The sequence below is a fragment of the Acipenser ruthenus genome, chromosome 24 (genome assembly GCF_902713425.1).
Source record: "Acipenser ruthenus chromosome 24, fAciRut3.2 maternal haplotype, whole genome shotgun sequence".
Lineage (NCBI taxonomy): Eukaryota > Metazoa > Chordata > Actinopteri > Acipenseriformes > Acipenseridae > Acipenser > Acipenser ruthenus.
This window is the reverse complement of record NC_081212.1, coordinates 951211-972886: the sequence shown is the minus strand read 5'-3', so window position 1 is coordinate 972886 and position 21676 is coordinate 951211. Positions and strand designations below refer to the sequence as shown.

Sequence of the window (21676 nt, the reverse complement as noted above, 5' to 3'; positions counted from 1 at the left end):
TTATGTGTCCAAACCTACTTTGTTCTCAGCTATTTTGAATATTTCATGCATGAAAGGGTTAATAAACCTGGACTGTTCTCTTGTACTATCCTTCTGTGGAAATCAAGTGGAAATGAAGCACAGGGCCGCAGCCTTCATAAATAATCAATCCTCTTTGTTGCTGGTTCGTTTGCAGGAGCGTGTAACATGAGCTTGTGATGAAGAGACAGGTGGGGTCAGCCATCGAAGAGAAGACGCGCGGCACTGTGATTGACATGTGGCCTGTGCACACCACACTCCAACCCACGGAAGACATTCACAGTCCTGGGTCTGTATTAGGATTTGAAATGTAATCACTCAAATCGCCCCATAGGCCAAGTTTACCATGCACATTTTACAGGTTTCCCATACAATAAACTTCACATGCTTTCTCATGATCTTTCTCATGATGCCTCCCCATGCTTCTCTATGCTTTACTGCATTTTCATCTCATACACCTGCTATGTCTGTATCAGATTAGATATTTGGCTGTACTGGAACCTTGCCAAAAATACACTTACAAAGATTCTAACAGGAAAAATGTGTTCTGTCAGCTAAAGGACAACCAGTTCCATTATTTGTATGTGAGTAATCAGTTAGGTTGAGTTTCAAATTACAGTAAACGCCCAAAGGACCTTAAACAGGAAGGTATAATATAATATAGTTTCTGTTAATCTTTTAATAACTGTAAAAGAAGAGCGCTGAGAACTGTGTACAAAGTAGAAATATAAGTAACATTTATTCAGAATATTTGAGACATAAGAGACAATCCACACTTATAACAGACGTATCACTTTGCTTGTGTGGTTACTGTAGTTCCACAGTGTTACATTGTGTCTTCATTCAGATTTGTAGTTTATTTTCACTTTGAACAGGGGGAAGTGCCACCACACTGTAGATTCACTTCCTGTGCAACAGGTATTAGGACCCCCTCCCCCCCCAAAAAAAGAATTCTCCCTTTTGATGCTCATAGGACTTGGTGTCATGTGGGCTACTAATACCTGCAGCACGGGGAGTGAATCTTTTGGCAGTATAAATGGGCTTCACACAATTCACATGAAGTGGAAATAAATGCAGGCACACAAAACAAGCTACTGAAAAAGGATGATGGACCTGCATGAAAGTAGGGGAACAACGTGTTTTCAAAACCCCCTTAAGACAAAGGCCAGTCTCCTTGGTCCTCTTTTTACTACCCCTGCCACTGTAATATACACAACACTCATGTGAATATGCTGTGGGGTTGACATGGCCTCTTGGTAGCACTGCAGTGTTTACTGCTGTGTTTTTAATCCAGGCTGGCAGCGAAACATTTCAAAACAACAATAGAATTCCTGAACTGGCAAATTGCAGATAAATGACCCTGCGGCAAGCAGTTCCTGTGTTAGAAAATATAGAACTTTGAAAGGACTTCACTCCATCACCTTGTATATTATATATAAATGATCAAATACATTCTGCATCTTCTTCTTCTTCTTCTTCTTCTTCTTCTTCTTCTTCTTCTTCTTCTTCTTCTTCTTCTTCTTCTTCACATGACATCACGCATCTTTAATGGTTTCATTTTGGAGTGTAAAAAAGTTTTCCCCTCTTCAGTTCTTTGAATGGATGTTGAAATTCATTTTCACAGTAATTTGTACAGGTGTTCTTTGAATGGTGTAAATCGTTGTATCTTTTTAGTGTAACAAACTGAATCTGTTGCAGTGCTGTACTGTGTTTCTAACAGTATTGAATAGGTGTGGCTATATATATATATATCTATATACTATATCAAAGAGGCACCACCCTCAACCACATTCAACAGCTTTTTCCTTTCTTTTTTTTTATTTATTTGCAAATTCGTATTGTCGTTTAATTTTCCAGCAAGTTCTTTGTCCTCAGCTGTGAATAGCTGTGCGGGGAAGGTGCCCTTATTGTGGGCTGGAATCATTGTCACACTGTACATTGAAAGCTTTTGTTCACATACAGTACAAAGTTTCAGATAGACTGAGTAAATATGTGTGGTCAGCCCATTCTCCATAGCCCTGCTAAATGGCCTCCCTAGCGTTAGGCACTGAACTCCCACTTCACATACAGGAGCGTAGATTGCATCCCTTGGCTTTATTCCAGATTTGGGTCAGGAAGAAACTCATTTTCCAAAGGTGAGTGTCTGGAAACTTTCGGGAGGGGTTTATTTTTTTTAGTTAGTTTTTTTTTTGGTTGTTTTTTGTCCCAGAGAAGCCATTGGTCTGAGTTTCAGCAGGTCCTGACGCTAGCCGAGGGCATGGCTGCAGTGCTGTATCAATTCATACATGCAGTGAAGTGGCCTGGCTGTGGGGGAATCGAGGGCAGTGATGAAAGCACGTTGAAGTCTTCTTTATGTTTTATATGGAAAGAAACCTGTTGAATGAGGAAAGCTCACTGCACGCTGCAGACAGACAGAAATGAATTCATTTGCATTGCAGGGTTACAGATACATATCTGCTGCTCTATCCAAAATGAATTCATGTGCATTGCAGGGTTACAGATACATATCTGCTGCTCTATCCAAAATGTTTGGTGTCGGTAATTCTGCACAATTATTTTAACAGCTTTTGTTAGAGTGTAGGTATTAATTTGCATCTGCTCTGTACTTTCAATCTGTGTAAAAAATGTTGATTCAAAATGTTAATGTTTAATTATTATTATTATTATTATTATTATTATTATTATTATTATTATTATTATTATGATTGTTATTGGGTTTGTTTTATGATATGCTATAAATAAGTCCTGGGTGGGTATATTGAAGTGCTGTATTAAACTGGTCTGTGGGGTAACTGTATAGGCTGGTCTCTTATAACATATCATTTTTGCTGCTTGCTCTAGAGAGGAAAGCCCTACCCTGCCAGGTGACTCATTGATAATACTGTAATAGTTAAATCTTAAAATAAGATTAGGGCAGCAATGTGGAGTAGTAGTCAGGGCTCTGGACTCTTGGCACTGGATAGGCCTCTAGAAAGGCCTCTAGAAAGGATATCAAATTGGAAAAGTGGGATTGAGCTCACAGATACTATACAGTATATAATATAATATGCACGGTCTTGAGATGATTTATTGATCTGCTGATTTAAATTGATTGTAACTGGGATGGGTGGTGTAGAGAGTTCACATTTGCTGTACTATAATAATCAATCAACACAAACACATAATATTCACAGTTTTGGGCAACATTGTGCAATCGCAGCCTGGGATTTATTATTATTATTATTATTTATTTCTTAGCAGACGCCCTTATCCAGGGCGACTTACAATCGCAAGCAAATACAAATACATTCAAGTGTTACAATATAAGTCATACAATAAGAACAAGAAATACAATAATTCTCAAGTGTGACAAACCACAATTCAATAATACAGCAGATAATAGTGAAAGTTACATCAGGATATGATTAAGTAGTGATAGTTACATCAGGATATGATTAAGTACAAAATACTACAGATTAAACACTTGGGAGATTACAATATTCTGAGGTACAGGATTAAATGCAGTAAAATAGGGGGCAGATAAGAGCAAAATAAAGCATATTTAAATGAAGGGTGATAGTGTCCCAGGATACAACAGAGGAGTTCTACAGGTGCTGTTTGAAGAGGTGAGTCTTAAGGAGGCGCCGGAATGTGGTCAGGGACTGGGCAGTCCTGACATCTGTAGGAAGGTCGTTCCACCACTGCGGAGCAAGGGTGGAGAAGGAGCGGGCTCGGGAGGCAGGGGAGCGTAGCGGAGGTAGAGCCAGTCTTCTAGTGCAGGCGGAGCGGAGAGGTCGAGTGGGGGTGTAGGGAGAGATGAGGGTCTGGAGGTAGCTGGGTGCAGTCTGATCAAGGCATCTGTAGGCTAGTACAAGAGTCTTGAACTGGATGCGAGCGGTGATCGGGAGCCAGTGGAGCGAGCGGAGTAGTGGAGTAGCGTGGGCGAAGCGAGGTAGAGAGAACACCAGGCGAGCAGCAGAGTTCTGGATGAGCTGGAGCGGACGGGTGGCGGACGCAGGGAGGCCAGCCAGGAGGGAGTTGCAGTAGTCTAGGCGGGAGAGTACCAGGGCCTGGACCAGGAGCTGGGTAGCATAGTTGGTGAGGAAGGGTCGGATTCTTCGGATGTTGCTCAGGAAGAATCTGCAAGTGCGTGCCAGAGTGGAGATGTGCTGGGAATAAGAGAGGCAGGGGTCCAGGGTGACTCCAAGGTTTTTAGCTGAGGAAGAGGGAGAGAGTGTGGTAGATTCCAGAGGAACAGAGATAGAGAGATCAGAGGAGGGGGAGGAGGAGGGAAAGAAAAGGAGGTCAGATTTAGAGAGGTTGAGTTTGAGGTGATGCGAGTGCATCCAGGAGGAAATAGCAGACAGACAGGTAGAGATACGGGAGGAGATGGTGGAGTCAGAGGTGGGGAAGGAGAGGAAAATCTGAGCATCATCAGCATAGAAATGGTATGAGAAACCATAGGATGCGATGAGGGGGCCCAGGGAGCGGGTGTAGAGAGAGAACAGGAGAGGACCCAAGACTGACCCTTGGGGGACTCCAGTCAAGAGAGGGTGAGGTGTGGAGGTTGCTCCACGCCAGGTTACCTGGTAAGTGCGGTTGGAGAGGTAGGAGGAGAACCAGGCCAGAGCAGTGCCAGAGATCCCCAGGTCAGCAAGAGATGATAGTAGAATAGAGTGATCAACAGTGTCAAAGGCAGCAGAGAGGTCGAGGAGAATTAGGACAGAGGAGAGAGAGGCAGCTCGGGCACACTTAAGTGAGTTGGTGACAGAGAGAAGGGCGGTTTCAGTGGAGTGAGCAGAGCGGAAGCCAGATTGGAGAGGGTCAAGCAGAGAGTGGTTGGACAGGAAAGCAGAGAGCTGGCGGTGTACAGTCCGCTCGAGGGTTTTGGAGAGGAAGGGTAGGAGGGAGACAGGACGGTAGCTCTGGAGGGAGGTGGGGTCGAGGGTAGGTTTTTTGAGGAGGGGAGTGATAGAGGCTTTTTTGAAGGCAGAGGGGAAGATGCCAGAAAGTAGAGAGGTGTTGAGGAGGGAGGAGATGAAGGGGAGTAGAGCAGGAGCAGCAGCTTGAAAGAGGTGAGTGGGGAGGGGGTCCAAGGCACACGTGGTGGGTTTGTGACCCTGGAGCAGGGAGGAGAGGTCAGAGTCTGAGAGGGGCAAGAAGGTGGAGAGGGAGGGCGAGTTAGTAGGGGATGTAGTGGGTGTAGGGGTTGGAGCAGGAGGGGGTGCGGGGGAGGGAGAGGTGTTAAAGAGTTTGCGGATATCTGAGATTTTAGAAGAGAAGAAGGAGGCAAAGTCGTCAGGGGAGATAGAGGAGGGAGGAGGAGGGGGGGGAGGGTTTAGGAGGGAGGAGAAGGTAGAGAATAGTTTACGTGGGTTGTTAGTGGAGGCTTGGATTACAGATTGGAAATAAGCACATTTAGCAGAGGAGAGAGTAGAGGAGAAGGAGGAGAGAAGAGTGCGGTAAAGGTCTAGGGCAGCAGGGAGTTTGGTTCTCTTCCATTTCTTTTCAGCAGATCGCAGTGTGATTCTTGCCGAGCGGAGCACAGAGGAGAGCCAGGGATGGGGAGGGGAGGGGCGAGCGGGTCGGGAGGTGAGGGGACAGAGGGAGTCGAGGGAGGAGGTGAGTGATGAGAAGAGGGTGGAGGTAGCAGAGTCTACGGAGAGTTGTGAAAAGGAGTCGATAGGAGGGAGGTGAGAGAGAGCAGTGGAGGCAAGGACAGAGGGGGAGAGAGAGCGGAGGTTACGGCGAGAGGTGACAGTGGGGGTAGGAGGAGCAGGGAGAGGGGGGAGAGACCGAGAAAAAGAGATGAAATAGTGATCAGAGAGGTCCAGGGGGGTGACAGAGAGGTTGGAGGGGCAGCAGGCCCTGGAGAAGGTGAGGTCCAGTTGACGGCCAGCTTTGTGGGTAGGAGGGGACGGAGAGAGACAGAAGTCGAAGGAGTGAAGGAGAGGGAGGAATCCAGCAGAGTGGCTGGGGTTGGAGAGATGGATGTTGAAGTCACCCAACAGGACAGTCGGGGTAGACAGAGAGGGGAGGGAGGAGAGTAGATAGTCGAGTTCATCCAGAAAGTGAGTGAGAGGCCCAGGGGGGCGGTACAAAACAATGAGCAGGAGTTGACAGGGAGAGGTTAGTTGGACTGCATGAAATTCAAAGGTAGTGACAGAGAGGGAGGTGAGATCAGAGGGGACAGAAAAGAGTAAGGAGGGAGAGAGGAGAAGACCCGTCCCACCTCCCCGTCCGGTGAGACGCGGGGTATGGGACAGGACGTAGAGAGAGGACAGGGCAGCAGGAGTAACAGTGTTATCAGGGGACAGCCAGGTTTCAGTGAGAGCAAGGAAATCGAGCGAGAGGTGGGAGGCAAAGGCAGAGATGAAATCAGCTTTGTTAGCAGAAGAGTGACAGTTCCAGAGTGCACCAGAGAGTGTGCGGGAGGGGGGGAGAGGCAGAGAAATGAGGTTAGAGGGGTTGGAGGAGCAACAGCGGAGGGAGGGCAGAGGACGAGGACGGGAGGACAGAACAGGGATGTGAGAGACAGTCATAGCAGGACAAGCAAGACAAAAGGCACAGTAGGAGCAGTGGGGTGGAGGATACAGACCTGACTAGTAGATGGCTTCTTCCAGAGCGCTGGGAGGTTCGGATCTAGTCGAACAGCGTCTCAGCGCAGGCCTCCCCTCGCTGGACTCCCACAGCTAGACTCCCGGCTCTTTTGTTGAGGCTCTTCTGTTGGCTGGCGCTTCGTGCTGGCGCTAAAATAAGCTGCTTGAATAAATGTTGTTACCCCTGCTTGGCAAAAGAACCAACTAAACTGTGTGGAAACCAATCAAATAGCAAAATCAACTGCTAATCAATTTAGCCACTCACCTGGTACTAATCACACACAAACTCAGCCAATTCAAACACCACCTTACAATGTCACCAAATGGGATGCTTGGACTATTTCCACTTATCACACCCCCTTGAACCCTTAACCACTGCTATAGAAGAAGTGTAGAGCAGCTACCTGATCCAGGCCTTTTCAGTACATGCCGTGTGGTGCGTCCCCTTTGTATAACATTGCCTCATTAAGATACAATGTTAGTTCCTAATAAAGAGACCACGTCCTGTACTAATGACACATGCAGGTATGTGTTTCTGAAAGCTAGCCTTGTTCATTAACTCATCCTCTTTTCTATGTGTCTTCCCCAGCTTAAGAAATGGGGGATTGGTCCATTCTTGGCCGCTTTCTAACGGAGGTGCAGAACCACTCCACGGTGATCGGGAAGATCTGGCTCACCATGCTCCTCATCTTCCGCATCCTGCTGGTCACTCTGGTGGGGGACGCGGTGTACAGCGACGAGCAGTCCAAGTTCACCTGCAACACCCTGCAGCCCGGCTGCAACAACGTCTGCTACGACACCTTCGCCCCCGTGTCGCACCTGCGCTTCTGGGTCTTCCAGATCGTCCTGGTGTCCACGCCATCCATCTTCTACATCGTCTACATCCTCCACAAGATCGCCAAGGACGAGAAGCTGGAGCTCCAGGAGGCTCGGAAACAGCTGCTCCACAAAGACCTTCCTCCCCTGGTGGAGCAGCATGAAGAGGACGTGAGCTTCAGCGAGCGCGCGGACTACCAGAGCGAGTGGGTCACGCAGGGCGGCGAGCCGGTGGAGCAGACCCTCTTGGACGAGGAGATCAGAGAGGTGAGCAAAGATCCCACTAAACTCTCAAGGAAGGTGCTGCTGATCTACATCGTCCACGTCATGCTGAGGTCCTTGATGGAGATCGGCTTCTTGGTGGGCCAGTATTACCTGTTCGGGTTCAAGGTGCCCCACCTGTTCCGCTGCGCGACCTACCCTTGCCCCAACACAACTGACTGCTTCGTGTCCAGGGCCACCGAGAAAACCATCTTCCTGAACTTCATGTTCGGGGTGAGTCTGGGCTGCTTTCTCCTGAACCTCGTGGAGCTGCACTACCTGGGCTGGCTCTATATCTTCCGGGTGCTGTGTGCAGCCTGCTGTGAACCCGAGAAGAGGGAGCACACCAGCCAACACTCCGAGCACAACCCCCTGCTCCTTCAACTCAAAGAGTCCCTCCAAGAACAACTGGTCCTCAGGACCGCCCCGGGGTTGTCCCAGGAGAAGCCCGGGTACCTCCCCTCCCACCCCGCCACCATCTCCTTTGAGACGGACTCCACCATCGAACACACGTCCAAAAAAAGCCCAGACGAAAAGGAACGTGCAAAATCAAAGCTAGCCAAGCTGGGAAAAAGCAAGAAGTCATGGCTTTAAAACATATTATTATTATTATTTTCATTTCATTTCATTTTGTTGTATTTTCTTTTTATGTTACATTACATGGAGTAGCAGATTAAAATTTTAAAAACTTTTGTGGCTTTTGAAGTGGATTTTTTATAGCGTTATTAAATATAAATTAAAAAAGGTCCAAGTTGTAACATTACAACTGGTGTGGTTGCACATACCCATATGAGCACTTATCCTAGACTGCCTTACCTAAATCAACATTAGCTAGTCCAGGGTTACTGCTAATCAGGGTCTGTGAAACCCTGCATTGTAGTCTATGTTTGCTGAATGTCACACTGCAGCTGTGCTGCTTTTGTTTGTTTTTTTCACGTCTGGGTGAGCCAGCGTTTTCTTCTGTTTGTTGTAAAGGGGAAATGAAGAGAATGTGCTTTTTATTGCATGTGCTTTAGACTTCGGTGCAGGTAGAACATTTGCTTAAGCCACCTAGTGGCTGTGTATTGAGTGTGTGTTTGATTGACATGGCGCATGTACGTGGAAATGGAAGCGCTAAGGGTTGAAGGCACCAGCCTTGAATAAAATGAAAGACCGACCTTGGATGCGGTTTAGTGTCGTTAATGAGGGGAAGCGAAATGCAGACTCTTTTGCACAGGACTGGCATGCAGGGCTGCACTGCAAGTGGCCAGACTAATCACTATCTCCTCATCACACACTCACACACTGCAAGGGCTCCTGCCTCTACCATCCCTCCCTTATCAAAGTTTACCATAGTTAGATGTCTTTTTTTACATGAGAGGACCTGTTATTTACTTCATGCTAATATTGGACTTGGCTTTCTCCAGGATGAAATGCTATTGATAAACAGCAAGGAATGCGCATTTAAAGACACATATACGATGTTTCACTTCCAGTTTGTCTGTTTTGTTAAACGTCAGATATGGAAATGCAATAGTGTGATGGTCATCTTTAGGGACATTAAATCAAATGCATTTATTTATTTAAACGTGTTGTTAGTGTTGCATAGCCATGACACATATCAGAGATACAGCACTTAACAAATACCAACATGTGATATATTACTCATAGACTCACAATACAATAAACAATGCTGTATGCTGTACTGTATATTGCGTTCTGAACTTTAAACAGATCAATACTGTCTGTAGCCACAAGGGGGCGAACCTAGTGCATGGAAAGTAACAACGTGCGACACTGTGTCTCAAATACCCCCAAAAACTCACTGGAGCAACATCTTACTGCAGTAAATTTGGTCCCTGGGCTTTTTTTTTAAAAAAAAAACATTGTTGGAGTTCTTCATGTGTGAGGTATATTGTGACCTTCTGAGATACGTTTACACAGTATTAGCCCTGCAATTCAATGAATGGCAACGTTAACAATTCCACAGTGCTCTAAGATGAAACAAGTACAGCCATCAGTAAAGTAATAACGTGTACTATTAGTTATTGAAGTGCAGCTGTCTCATAGCATACTGCAGTAAGTGTTAATGCACCCCCTGTTTAAAAGCTACACAATATATATATTGCAAATGTGTATGTGTTAAAAAAAATGAAGATTGCAACTGAAAAACTGGTTGGAAAAAAAGTTAAAAAAGTATTAAATACAGAAATAAAAATCTAGTGTAATATATAGATGAAATAACATATCTATCTATCTATCTATCTATCTATCTATCTATCTATCTATATATATATATATATATATATAGTGCAATAAGTGCAGTGAATCTGGAATTAAAATTGGTATACTTCAGTTAAAAACAATTGATCGCTTAGGTTTACTTCGCATGCTGAGCACAGTATGTGGAATTATGGAACTCCGTTTATTCTGTACATTATTACACAAAGCGTCCACCAGGGTGCACTAGAGCGCCCCGCGTCTCGTTCTTTCCCCATTCTCTCTCAGTCCTCCTCGGCTGCAGAGTCGGCTCAGGCACAAAAACACTGGAGCTGCTGTTATTAACACAGCTCCCACACACCGACCTGGAATTACAAGCGCGTTTAATAACATCGGAACTGGACGTGAGTATACAGCTACACTGCTACAAGTGAAACGCAGGGTTCGGATTACTAATGTGATCGTTTGTGATGTTTTTAAACGAGAGAGGAATGCTGATACAGAATCACCGGCGGTGTTCAGAGAAAAAAAATGAGAGCAAATAATACTAGGTTTAGTACGGGACAAGTGTGCAACACAGAACAAAACGCACGTACGTGCCCTGCTGCAGATCGCTTTGTTTGACCCGACATTTTTTCGATCTGATTACAGTCTTAGAATTATGATTACGATGGGAATCTGTTTGGCAAAAGAACAGTCTGTCTGTCTTGTCTGTCTGTCTGTGTGTGTTTTTAAACAAGACCCGGTCCTTTGCAGATTATTACACAATAGAATGAACAGATCGTTTAATGTTAATTTGGTGCGCGTAATATTTTAGGGAATTAAACAAAACCGATATATATATTATAAATAAATACAAGTAAGGTAGACGCAGTGTGGACTATGCCATATCAAATGAGAGATAGATTAAAGCTTTTTTTTTTCAAACATTTATTTTAAAATTTCAAATGTAAATTACGATAGTTTTTTTTTTTTTTCTTTCCTTTTTAAAAACGTGAAATCTCCAGAATTCCTGAATAATTGCCAGGGAGAGGCTTCACAGTTTCCAGGAAGTGAATGTAAAATGCTGCTCACGCTGCTGTGCCCTGATTGGAAGATGATAAACTGGCAGCGGGGTTGCGAATATAACCGGAATTCCACACAGGAGCCGCAGTGTGTTTCTATGCGTGGTTTGTGAATGCATTAGATGTGGTGTTAGGTGAGAGCTTCCTGGCGGTATGGCTAATCAGAAAATGCGGTTGCTTTTTCGGTCTGCCCCAGGGAATGTGTTACGTGTTCTCTTGGCCTATCTCTAGCTGCAGTTTTGTAGGGATTGTAAATTCTGTGGGTGCGTTCAAAGAGATCATTCTGCGCAGATTATGTACACAATCTGACCAGTTTAGCCAATGGGTGCGTTCACGGAGATCATTCTTAGAAGGTCATTGGCTAAATTGGTCCGGTTCTGCACAGAATCTGCGCACCCAGTGTGAAAGGTAGCCAGTCTTCTTTGGAGCCCAGTCCATGTGAACTCTGAATTAGTGTGCAGTACAGCATGCAGCCCTTCACAGTGCTGAGTGATGCTCCGTTAGCAATGTGCACTCTATGTGCTGTGGGAGTCTGAACTGCTTGTAGAAACGTTTCCTTTCATGAATTATGGGCTGGAGCTCTAGGTTTAAACGGCATACAAGATGTTTTGGGCGTTGGCTCAGACTGTAATGTTACCTGTAGTGGAATTTGGAAACTGTAAGCACAGATCCTGCTTCTAGGACCTTGAGCCAGTCCATCAAGAACGGGACCCCCTCTTCACAGAATCGACTCTGCAATCCCACGCTATCACATTGCACCACTTTGTGACTGTTATTGCTTCCTACTTCTGCATCGCTGCTGGTCAATGCTAAAATATTCAGACCAGGCTCTGTTCCAGATACCTAATACCTGTACGCTTAACACCTGTGTTTAGCTGCTGAGCAAACCGTAATGTACAGGATGCATGGAGATACTGTAGCATGTGGGCAGCAGTACAGTACAGATGATGACTTGAAGACGTTATCAGTCAAAGAATAGGATCCTATCATTAACTGAGACTGATTATGAGGTTTAGTGTAGGCCCTGCTTGTCTGGCTGCTGTAGACTCCTGCTGCTGGCTGGGGACTGTGTATGGGAGCACCAGGACTCTAGAACCAGGACTGTAGAACCAGAACTCCAGAACCAGAACTCCAGAACCAGAACTCTAGAACCAATACATACTCTAATAAGCTGCTGTATCTCAGGCCAGCTAGTTTCAAGAAAGAGAAAATGCAATGTAACTTTGGAATGGCAGGTTCTGCCCCACATCTGTAGCGCTCCAGCGCTGTGAATATTTGAGATGACTTTGGTTTGGCTCTGCGATTCCTCGTTTAAAGGAATTATGGAGTGCTGCAGCTAGCTAGGATTGCCTAATGCTCTCGGCTGAATTTCATGTTAATTGGCTTTTTGTGGGGCAATTAAAAATAACAGAAAATGTACTGGGTCAGTAACAGATATGTTAAAACTGAAACGCCTTTCCTTCCAGTAACTGTGTCTCCAGCTTAAAAACTTTTTACATAGCTTAATAGTATTTTGCTCTGCTCTTGACTGTTTTGCTGATTATAGTAAACTCTTAATATTGTGAATTTTTGCTTTTCAGGACACTTAAAAAAACAAACAAAAAAAACAAAACAAAAAAAAAAAACTGGTCTACCAAAATCTAACTGGAGGAAAGTTCAAGAATTAATTGTTCATCTTGTAAAAAAAATATATAATAATAAGTGAAACAGGACTTCTTACATTCCAAGATGTTCAGCCTAATGAAAAAGGACAAAGAGAAAGACGGCGGGAGGAAGGACAAAAAAGACAAGAAGGACAAGAAGGAGAGGATGTCTGCGGCGGAGCTGAAGAGCTTGGACGAGATGAGCTTGCGGAGGGGCTTCTTCAACCTGAACCGAGGCTCCAAGAGGGACTCCCGGAGCAAGATGGAGATCTCCAACCCCATCCCCATCAAGGTGGCAAGCAGCACGGAGCTGTGCCTCACCGACCTCGACTCGGACAGCGTGAGCCACCGCAGCAGCCTGATCCTGGACTCGGGGCAGCTCAGCACGGCCAGCTCCAGCGACGACCTCAAAACCGACCAGGAAGGAGGAGTGGGGGGCCGGGGGGGCTCCGTGCTCCAGCGGGCCGCCAAGTTCGGCTCGCTGGCCAAGCAGAACTCCCAGGTGGGCCAGATCATCAAGCGATTCTCCTTCTCCCAGAAGAGCAAGGACGAGAGCCCGTCGGAAACCTCCTCCACGCCCTCGGAGCAGAACTCCGCCGCCCCGTCCCCGCAGGTGGAGGTGAAGCAGAGTTTTCAGCTCATGCAAGCCCCCGCCCCTCCCAACAGGACTGCGCCCGGCAGCGGGGTGCGCATCCCGGAAGTGCTGGATAAAACCTTCCCTGCGGAGCTGAGGCTGCCCGCCGTGGTCCCGGCCCAGCCCCCCGAGCCGCGGGAGCTGGAGCTGCAGAGGAGGAACACAGGCGACTTCGGCTTCTCCCTGCGCAGGACGACTATGCTGGACCAGGGGGCGGACGGGCAGGTTTACCGCAGGGTGGTCCATTTCGCCGAGCCCGGAGCCGGCACCAAAGACTTGGCGCTGGGGCTGGTGCCAGGGGACCGGCTGGTGGAGATTAACGGCAGGAACGTGGAGAATAAGAACCGGGACGAGATCGTGGAGATGATCCGGCAGTCTGGAGACACCGTCCGGCTGAAAGTGCAGCCCATTCTGGAGCTGAGTGAGCTGAGTCGATGCTGGCTGAGGAACAGCAAGGGCCTTCGCAAAGAGGCTTTCGATGTAAGTACCTGCCCTCCAGCCCAGAAATGCTTTGTGTTTACACACCAACAAAAACCTAGTCATTAAACTGATAGGATTGTCAGCTAAATAATTAAAGTCATTAAAAAAAAATAGAAAAACAAAAACCACTGCCTCTATCCAAAAGACAGCTGGCACTGTCTCCTCTTCTGTGGAGCCCTGTTCAGTGGACAGGACTTCATTAGACAGTGAGGAGTTGCACACACTGTACACAGTCACACCTGGAGCCTATTCTCAGTGTTAGGCTGGTCCCACAGTCTCTTTGAATGGAGCTGCTACATCATATTGACAGCTTTGACTGACTGTACTGCACAGGGTATTATTCTGTTTATTTATTGTTCCAGTTATGATGTGGAGCATTTTGAACAGGCATTGCACCTGGTTTGCTGTGTCTTCGCCTCATCTTTTTCTTTGTCTAATAAGGTCTTGTCTGACTCGAGTTGGTTCTGTATCTACCGTACTACACCTCAAGCGCACACAAGACATGCTGATGGAGTCAAGGACCCCTGCTCTTGTGCGCTATCTATGTGTTTCCAAGCAAAACTGCAAGGCTGCTGGAAGCTGTCTTAGCAGAGTGGGCATTCTTCAGAGTCCTCGTGCACACATGCATGTGTGGCAGAGAAAGAACTGACATGTGTTTTTAATTAGCGAGATGTGCTCGCTGAATCGTATTACTTTCATCCTCGTGTGCGTCTTTTAGTTTTTTCGTTAGATGCATTTATACAGTCATGCTTGTTGTTTTTATTTTAGTTTTTTATGATCGATTCATGTTTTGCTCTTTTTGATCATGCTGACTCTCATCATGAAACACGTGGTTAAATAGAAGGCTGTTCTTTGGCTTCAGAACTGTGGAGTGAAGTCATATCCGAGTGCCTTTGTTCCTCAGTGCAAGCTGATTTCTACATTTACTGCAAAGAGGATTGCTTTTGTTGTAACCCCCTTTTTTTCAATGTAGCGTTCAACACTTCAAGATGAAGCCCTTTCAGGGATCGGTCACAACGTCCTGTTGGGGTTTCTGTTGAAAAGATGAAATTCCTTTTAAAGAAAAGACCTCTAAGTCTTTTCTTTTTTTCCCAGTATTTTGAATGCTTTTTGCAACACTTAGTTTCTGCTTCATATCCTGTTTTAAAAACTTTTTGGACTCCATATGTAATTGAAGTCCCTGCAGAACAGCGGCAGGGGAAGTTAGTTGAAGTGGTTTGGCTTTTGCTGTACGTTTTGAAAGCTGTAAATGTGGTGTCGTTTTAATGGGATGCTGTAAATACTGCTCAGAATCGGCGCATGTTCTGCATTGTTCTAATAACACGGCACTTGAAGCAGGCCTGCGTTCACATGGCGTGCAGCGTGCTGTGGGGATCAGTTTTACTTACCGTAGTGGATGAGGTAGAAATACGGCAAAACAGGAAGGCTTTACTTCTCTATGGTTTCTTTAACTGAAGTAGTAAAAGGTAGTACATCAGTGTGCAGTGATGCAGGAGATCTATCTCGTGGTACAGTAGTTAGGCTACTTGTCTTACATGAGGTTTGACTATATCATCTCTAAGTTTAACTTGGTTTAAACCAAACTGTGGTTTCAGGCAGTCTTTGGTTCTGGACCGCATGGCTCTTTTTGTGTGTTGCTTTATTTGTGCCGGTGAATTACTAACCAGCCTACTCAAGGAATCATTTTTTTTCCTTTTTCTCCTTGCATGTTCTGACAAACATGTTTCTTGCTGTGCTACTGATGTGCAGATTGTGTTGTCTTTGTGAGAGAAGGCAGCTGTCTTTCTTCTCTCTGCTGAATTGCAAGTCAGTCAAATGAACTAAACAGACAAGTTCTTATGGAGTCTAGTAGTGCTGCAGTATTGTGTGATTCTAGTGATAGGTGAAGTGTGGTTTCGTAGTGATGAAACATGACCTTGATTTTTGTACTGTACTGTATTCACACTGTAACTCTGTCCCAGTTGAGTGTTGAAGCATCCCTTCCCTTCTCACCAGTTGCTCTCAGATGACATTTATCAGAAGGGGGCAGCTTGTCATGTGACACGTGTTCCTCACTGTGTCACCTGAGCACAGCAGTGCTGTACACGGCCTCAGCTGCGCAGGAGGTGGCATGTCTGTAAAATCCACACTATTCCTCACCCTGGGCTGGCAAGCGGGTTTCAATAGCTGTGTCGGGTCATCTGAGCTTCTGCAGCCTGGTAGAGAGAGAGGTTGATTTGTGAACTGGAGTGCAACCAAGCACTGCATTCCGTGCATTATTTAATCCAAACATGACTGCTATTTCTAAAATAAATAGTTCTGCAGTCCTTACACAAACCTCTATGACTGACCTTTGCCCGTTGCTTATTGAATGCAGTTAGCAGTACTGTATGAAGTCATCTGGTGAATGCTGAACTACATTCTGTGTGTGTGTCTGTAATGGGTTGGCTTGCCTTTGAAGCTCACTCTGCTGTGCTGTGATGACACTGACGTTTATACAGAGACATATTCTGTCCCACTGCCCCTCCGCTGGTCTGGAGTAAAGCGTCCTGATCCGTTTCGCTGACCTGCTGCTATTTACTGTCTTATAACTGGTACAGACACGTAGCAACCTTGCGCATGTTTAATAAACATTGTCTGCCATGTGGAAAACAATGCAGGGTCCAATCAGCGCGGTCCGCGCCGGCCTCGCTGCTCTGTTTACACACCATAGAAACTTCAGCAACACGAGGGCCTGTGCTGCCCACATTCCTACTGCAAAAACACGAACCCTTTTAAAAGTTATGAAAATCTTACTAAATTACCACCGGCAATGTAAAAATAAAACAATCCAGGAATTCCTAATATTAACTGTGCTTAACCTCCTGTTGTTGTTGTTGTTGTTGTTGTTTTCAGCTTGATTGTCCTGCAATCTCGTGAAATCTACATCTTGTCTGATAACATCAAGCACGTTTCCCAGGCTCTGTTCCGCATGTGGGATGCAGGTGACTCTCTGAAGTCTCCTGTCAGGGTTTTGCTTCTTAGTTTTATGGCCTATGTGTGGCCAGGTCTTGTTTTTATGTGGCCCATTTCACTGCAGCTGAAGCTGACGTTCACATGTGCTGTGAAGGGATGTGTGCTGCATATCGGGGAAACAGAAATGATCCATTGCCAGGATTTTACACAGAAGGGGTTAAAGACCTTGTATTTCCTGCCCCCCCCCCCCCCCCACAGCAGATCTGGATTACTTTTGTTGCATTTGGCTGAACCGTTATTATTTCATTCTCAGAGTGCATGGGAGCTGTTCTGGAAATCATTTCTGATTTGGGTTGGCTTCTATTTTATTGAAATGTTCTCAACATTTCTGATGAACTTGGTGCTCAGCAACTTTTTTTTTTTTTTTTTAAACAGATCTAAAACATATGGATTCTTAATCTTCTTTCATTCTTAGAAGTGGGAATTTCCGTCCGAATTACAGTTATATTTCTGAGATTTTAAATAATTACAGACAGGACCCCTCCACCCCCGCCCTCCTGCCCTAGATTGCATAACTGAGCCGAATGTTTGTGAAACAGTGCGTGTGTCGTGGATGCTGCAGTGACAGCGTTTTGAAATGAAGCAGTGTTCTTTGTCTTTCAGCAAGCTGCTATTAAATTGTTTACTGAACAAGACTGAGGAGAGATTTCCACTTACAGGAAACTCCCTGAGTCAAGCTGACTGAAAACAAAGCAGGCAGGGATATGGCTAATTGGGAACCGAAGCATTAACCCTGGCTTAGGTTTGCTGTTTTTCAGTCCCCATAAAATCTGTGGGTTCAAACACTGAAATGGATTTGAAGACCTGTTAAATGGATCTGGTGGTCTTTAATGCATGAGGAAAAAAATGACGAAACAACTGGGCAATGTGGTGCATTTCAATAGCACTGGCGGTGTGTGCTTGAGCGGGAGCCAGGACTCGGGGCAGGGCTGGGGGTAGGGCTCGGGGCAGGGCTGGGGGCAGGGCTCGGGGCAGGACTCGGGGTAGGGCTGGGGGCAGGGCTCGGGATAGGGCTGGGGGCAGGGCTCGGGGCAGGGCTGGGGGCAGGGCTCGGGGCAGGGCTCGGGGTAGGGCTGGGGGCAGGGCTCGGGATAGGGCTGGGGGCAGGGCTCGGGGCAGGGCTGGGGGCAGGGCTGGGGGCAGGATTCGGGGCAGGGCTCGGGGCAGGGCTGGGGGCAGGACTGGGTCCAGGGCTCGGGTCCAGGGCTCGGGTCAGAGCTCGGGGCAGGGCTGGGGGCACGGCTGGGGGCAGGACTCGGGGCAGGGCTGGGGGCAGGTGTAAGCTGCACTTGCTCACAGAGCTGTGAGGGGAAGCTCTCGTGCTCTCTGTCAGGTGCAGTTATGTTGCAGTAATTACAGTTATAATTACACTGAGAAGTAACAGAAACAACGTCACATATGAACACGTTTGCTCTATTTATTCTAAATAAGCAGCGATAATCACAGGTACAAATACAGAAACATACTGCAGTATATTTTTCAAACAAATGGGGTCACCATTGAAAATACAAGAATAACGATCGAATGACAAATAAATGCGTAATTGATCTGCAAGCGATCAATGATACGGTGTAATTAGAATTCCAATTACGCAGGCGTGCCCGGGTTCAGCTGCAATTACATTGTATTGCAATGAATTCCGAATTGCACACTTCCAGTTGTAATTGACCCCACATTTCGTTCTTTCTCTCCTTTTAATTCAAACTCTTTTTTGTTGTTGTTACGGTACGTGCAGCAGGTTTTCCGTCTGTGTTGTTCTTGTCCGGATGCCATTGTGTCAACAGCCTGCCGGAACTTCCCTGAATTGAAGCAAATCGGTTCCTTTTTTTATCATTGTTCTGGGAAGTGTGCGGCCGAGATTAAACCGGCTCTTTCATGAACCTGCACACCGACCGGGCGGCTGCACTCAGGAAGCAATCAGAGTTTCACCTTGTCGGCTTAAAAAAAAAAAACAAAAAAACTATTTATTATGCACCAGGGTGAGACACCCGCAGGGATTCTGTGATGACGTCCGGGGACCTGATCAAGGTGCTGTAGGTCTTGCTTTTTAACATGTGCTGTACACCTCTTATGTAGCAGGCACCCGTTTCACAGACTGAGACACGGGACGGACATTTGGGACGCGCTGACCAAGGCTGTGGTCAGTTCCTGTTTTTCAATTCCAGTTCCTTTTTAAAATCAATCTCCAATTCCAATTCCAGTTTCTTTGTGAAGTAACATTGAAACACATTGACGCTATTCCCAGACAAAAAAAAAAAAAACACATGGTGGCAGTGCAGTGCAGTGCAGTGCAGTGCAGTAAGAGGATCCTCGGTGGAAGGTATAATCAGATTGTCAGCAGAAGGTATAATCGCACATCTGCCATCCAGATCTTTGCTTTGTTCTTCTTCCTTTTTCATTTTATGTTTTCTTTATACGGGGTGTCGAGTTCCTTTTAGCAGGATTTGAGCGCAGGCAGAGTAATGGGCCAGGTAGCAGCTACTGTTTCCATAAAGGAAGAGACGCTTTGATCCTGAGAGAATCTGAAAACCTCCGCTCTCCTGGCACTGGCAACAGCTGCTGCCTCTGACTGTTTTAATGCAGGTCTGAATCGCAGCCAGCCTTCAGAATGAAACCCAGGAGGAAGTTATTGTGTTTTTTTATTTAGAATCGGTAAGCTCCTGACACTGGGTTTCTGATGCTGAAGTGGTTATGAGAAGTGACAGTGGATGTGGTGTTTTTGGCGATTTCTATTCCTCAACAACGCTAGTTTGCAAAGGATGGCATCTTTAGCAGCGAAACAAGATGAATGCTGCCATTGCCAAGGGTCAGTACTGTACCTGACTCCTACATTCCAGTGTCACCGTTATACTATTCACTGTGTAGCCTACTGCCCTTTGACCCCTCTGAAAGCGATACAGTACAGAAAAGCCTGTTCTCTCTTCACTTTATAATCCGTAAATGAAGTGGAAAGAATTTGTACAGGGAATCAGATTTCAAAGATTTGCGTAACAGAAATCCTGCACGACACTGCTAGCTGTGAGTTTGCAAGAGCACTCATCTCTGTCCTGCTGCTGAGGCACCCTTTGCACGCCAGCTAGGAGTGTGAATAGCAGGCATGGCACCTTCTGTGTAACGATAGTAACTCTGTGGAACGGGTGTGGCAGTAGACCAGTGCGAATGAGACTCGCCTCCCTGCAGACTCAGTTGCAGGTGGCTGTGCTAGGTTACGAGTAGCCGGGTGAATCAGAATGGCTGCGTTTCTCAGAAGTCGAAAATCTGGATCATTGTGTACAGTAGTTCTGTACATGTGTGAGCGAGCCAGCTGGCATTGTTACACCCCCCACCATGTGGAGTCATTCAGCCACGTCAAATGCTCAGAAGATTTGGTGAGATGAAAAGATTGATTCGTTCAGTGTTTTATTTCTGTGCGCATGTGTTTTTTTTAAGCCGCAATATACCCCAGCTACCCCAGCTACAGCACCTGAACAGTACCTTCAGATCCGTCCTTAGAGACTATGGAAACCCATTGCCATAGACTCCTTTACACATGCTGCAATCGTGCAGTAGTGTAATCATTATGTTGAGTTAACAGCAGCAGTATCTTAAGACAGCAGACCACAGTAAAGCTCCTAGCTGCTCTGTTTGTATTGAACACACCTGGGCCGGATGCCCCAGGGCTCTCTCTGCTTCACACAGCGTGAGATCCTGCCTGGTGTTGGTGAGTATTCCTCCTGTGCGCCTGCATGCTTGTAGTGGCAACGCCCCCGTGTGCCAAGAGGGTGACGTCAGCTGATGAGGTGTTAAAAAATCAAGGGTCATGACCCTGCTGCTGCATTGGCCAAATATCTTTAAAAAAGATTTACTTCCTAGGGCTAAACTGAGTGCTATCTGAACAACCCCTTCATTTTAAACAGCAAGTCTGTTCTCAAAGAGCAGCAATGTGTGTGTGTGTGTGTGTGTGTGTGTGAGAGAGTGAGTGAATCTGCAAAAATAGGAACTGACCAGAGTGTATTTCACGAGGGAATTGAAGTGTCATGTGATTGACTGTGTTTATATGTAAGGCCTTGGACAGTTACCTGGCCGTGTAATAGGTGTAAGCAAAGATTTTTCAGAGATTAAAAGCATGCAAAAAACATTTTCACTTTTGCCTTTGTGTGCGTGAAAGGAAGGTTTGACTCGAATTTGCATGTGCAGCACACTGTGCAGCCAACAGCCAGTCTTTATCAACATGCTTTGTGCTTTGACTGCATTGTATTTGCATGCCGTATCTGGTTTGGACTCGGACACGAGGTTTTTTATGTTCTGTACGGTACTGTGTGATTGTGAATGCAAGCAGAAGCTTTACAGGTATCCTAAAAATAAATATTCAGTTTCAATGTGTTTTTGGTTTTGCCTTTTGCCATATTCTTTGTCTTAATAATTTGCTTGCTTGTGAGGTAATTCAGCACTGGTATAAAAACCTCATTGACGAGCCTCTTCTGTTTTCCACTCCGATCGTAAGAGTGATTGTATCAGTTGAGATCGCTGCAGCTGGTAAAGCTGACTGCATCTATTGTGCTGTCATTGAGCTGCTGGGTCAGTGCCTTATTCATGTGAGAGACATTCAGAGGTTGAATCTTTATTCACACATGCGAAGGTGCGTAGCGGCTGGAGCCGGGGCCGCTCGTATAGCAGGGGATGTGCTCAGGGAGGGCTTGCAGTGATTAACGTGGGCATGGATTACAATGTGTTAAACCCAGGGCTCAAGTAAAAGACGAGAATTACATAAACACAGAATCGCAGCAAAACAAAAACACACACACACACAGCTGGACTCCGCTTGGCAAACTGTGAGAAACTTTTCCTTTTGTAAACATTCCTTCCTCACTAACGTGGCAAGCCTGACTATCTATCCTTTCTTTCTTTCTTTTCTTTCTTTCTTTCTTTCTTTCTTTCTTTCTTTCTTTCTTGTTTATAATTTTTTTTTACTCTAATCAATGAAACATTTTTGGTAGGAAGCCCTTTGAT

At 46.0% G+C, this 21676-nt stretch overlaps 2 protein-coding genes across 12 annotated transcripts in view; both read left to right on the top strand.

Annotated features, from left to right (window-relative positions):
• The first annotated feature begins 21 nt into the window (after positions 1-21).
• On the top strand, positions 22-8363 carry LOC117430211 (gap junction delta-2 protein-like). Of its 2 annotated transcripts, none has more exons than XM_034050044.3 (2): positions 22-307; positions 7186-8363. In XM_034050044.3, exon 2 carries the CDS (start codon positions 7194-7196, stop codon positions 8265-8267), a length of 1074 nt encoding a protein of 357 aa, XP_033905935.3. In that variant the 5' UTR covers positions 22-307; positions 7186-7193; the 3' UTR covers positions 8268-8363. The 2 variants fall into 2 exon arrangements, with proteins under 2 accessions (XP_033905935.3, XP_033905936.3); XM_034050045.3 differs by lacking the exon at positions 22-307 and adding an exon at positions 2066-2153.
• Positions 8364-12638: 4275 nt separating this feature from the next.
• The window catches only part of LOC131700481 (unconventional myosin-XVIIIa-like), an 81653-nt gene continuing 72615 nt past the window's right edge, over positions 12639-21676 (top strand). For all 10 annotated transcript variants that reach the window (XM_058997862.1, XM_058997860.1, XM_058997861.1 and 7 more), the window contains exon 1: positions 12639-13693. In XM_058997862.1, the coding sequence (XP_058853845.1) occupies positions 12665-13693 (1029 nt within the window). In that variant the 5' untranslated portion in view covers positions 12639-12664. The remainder of the gene's footprint in view (positions 13694-21676) is intronic.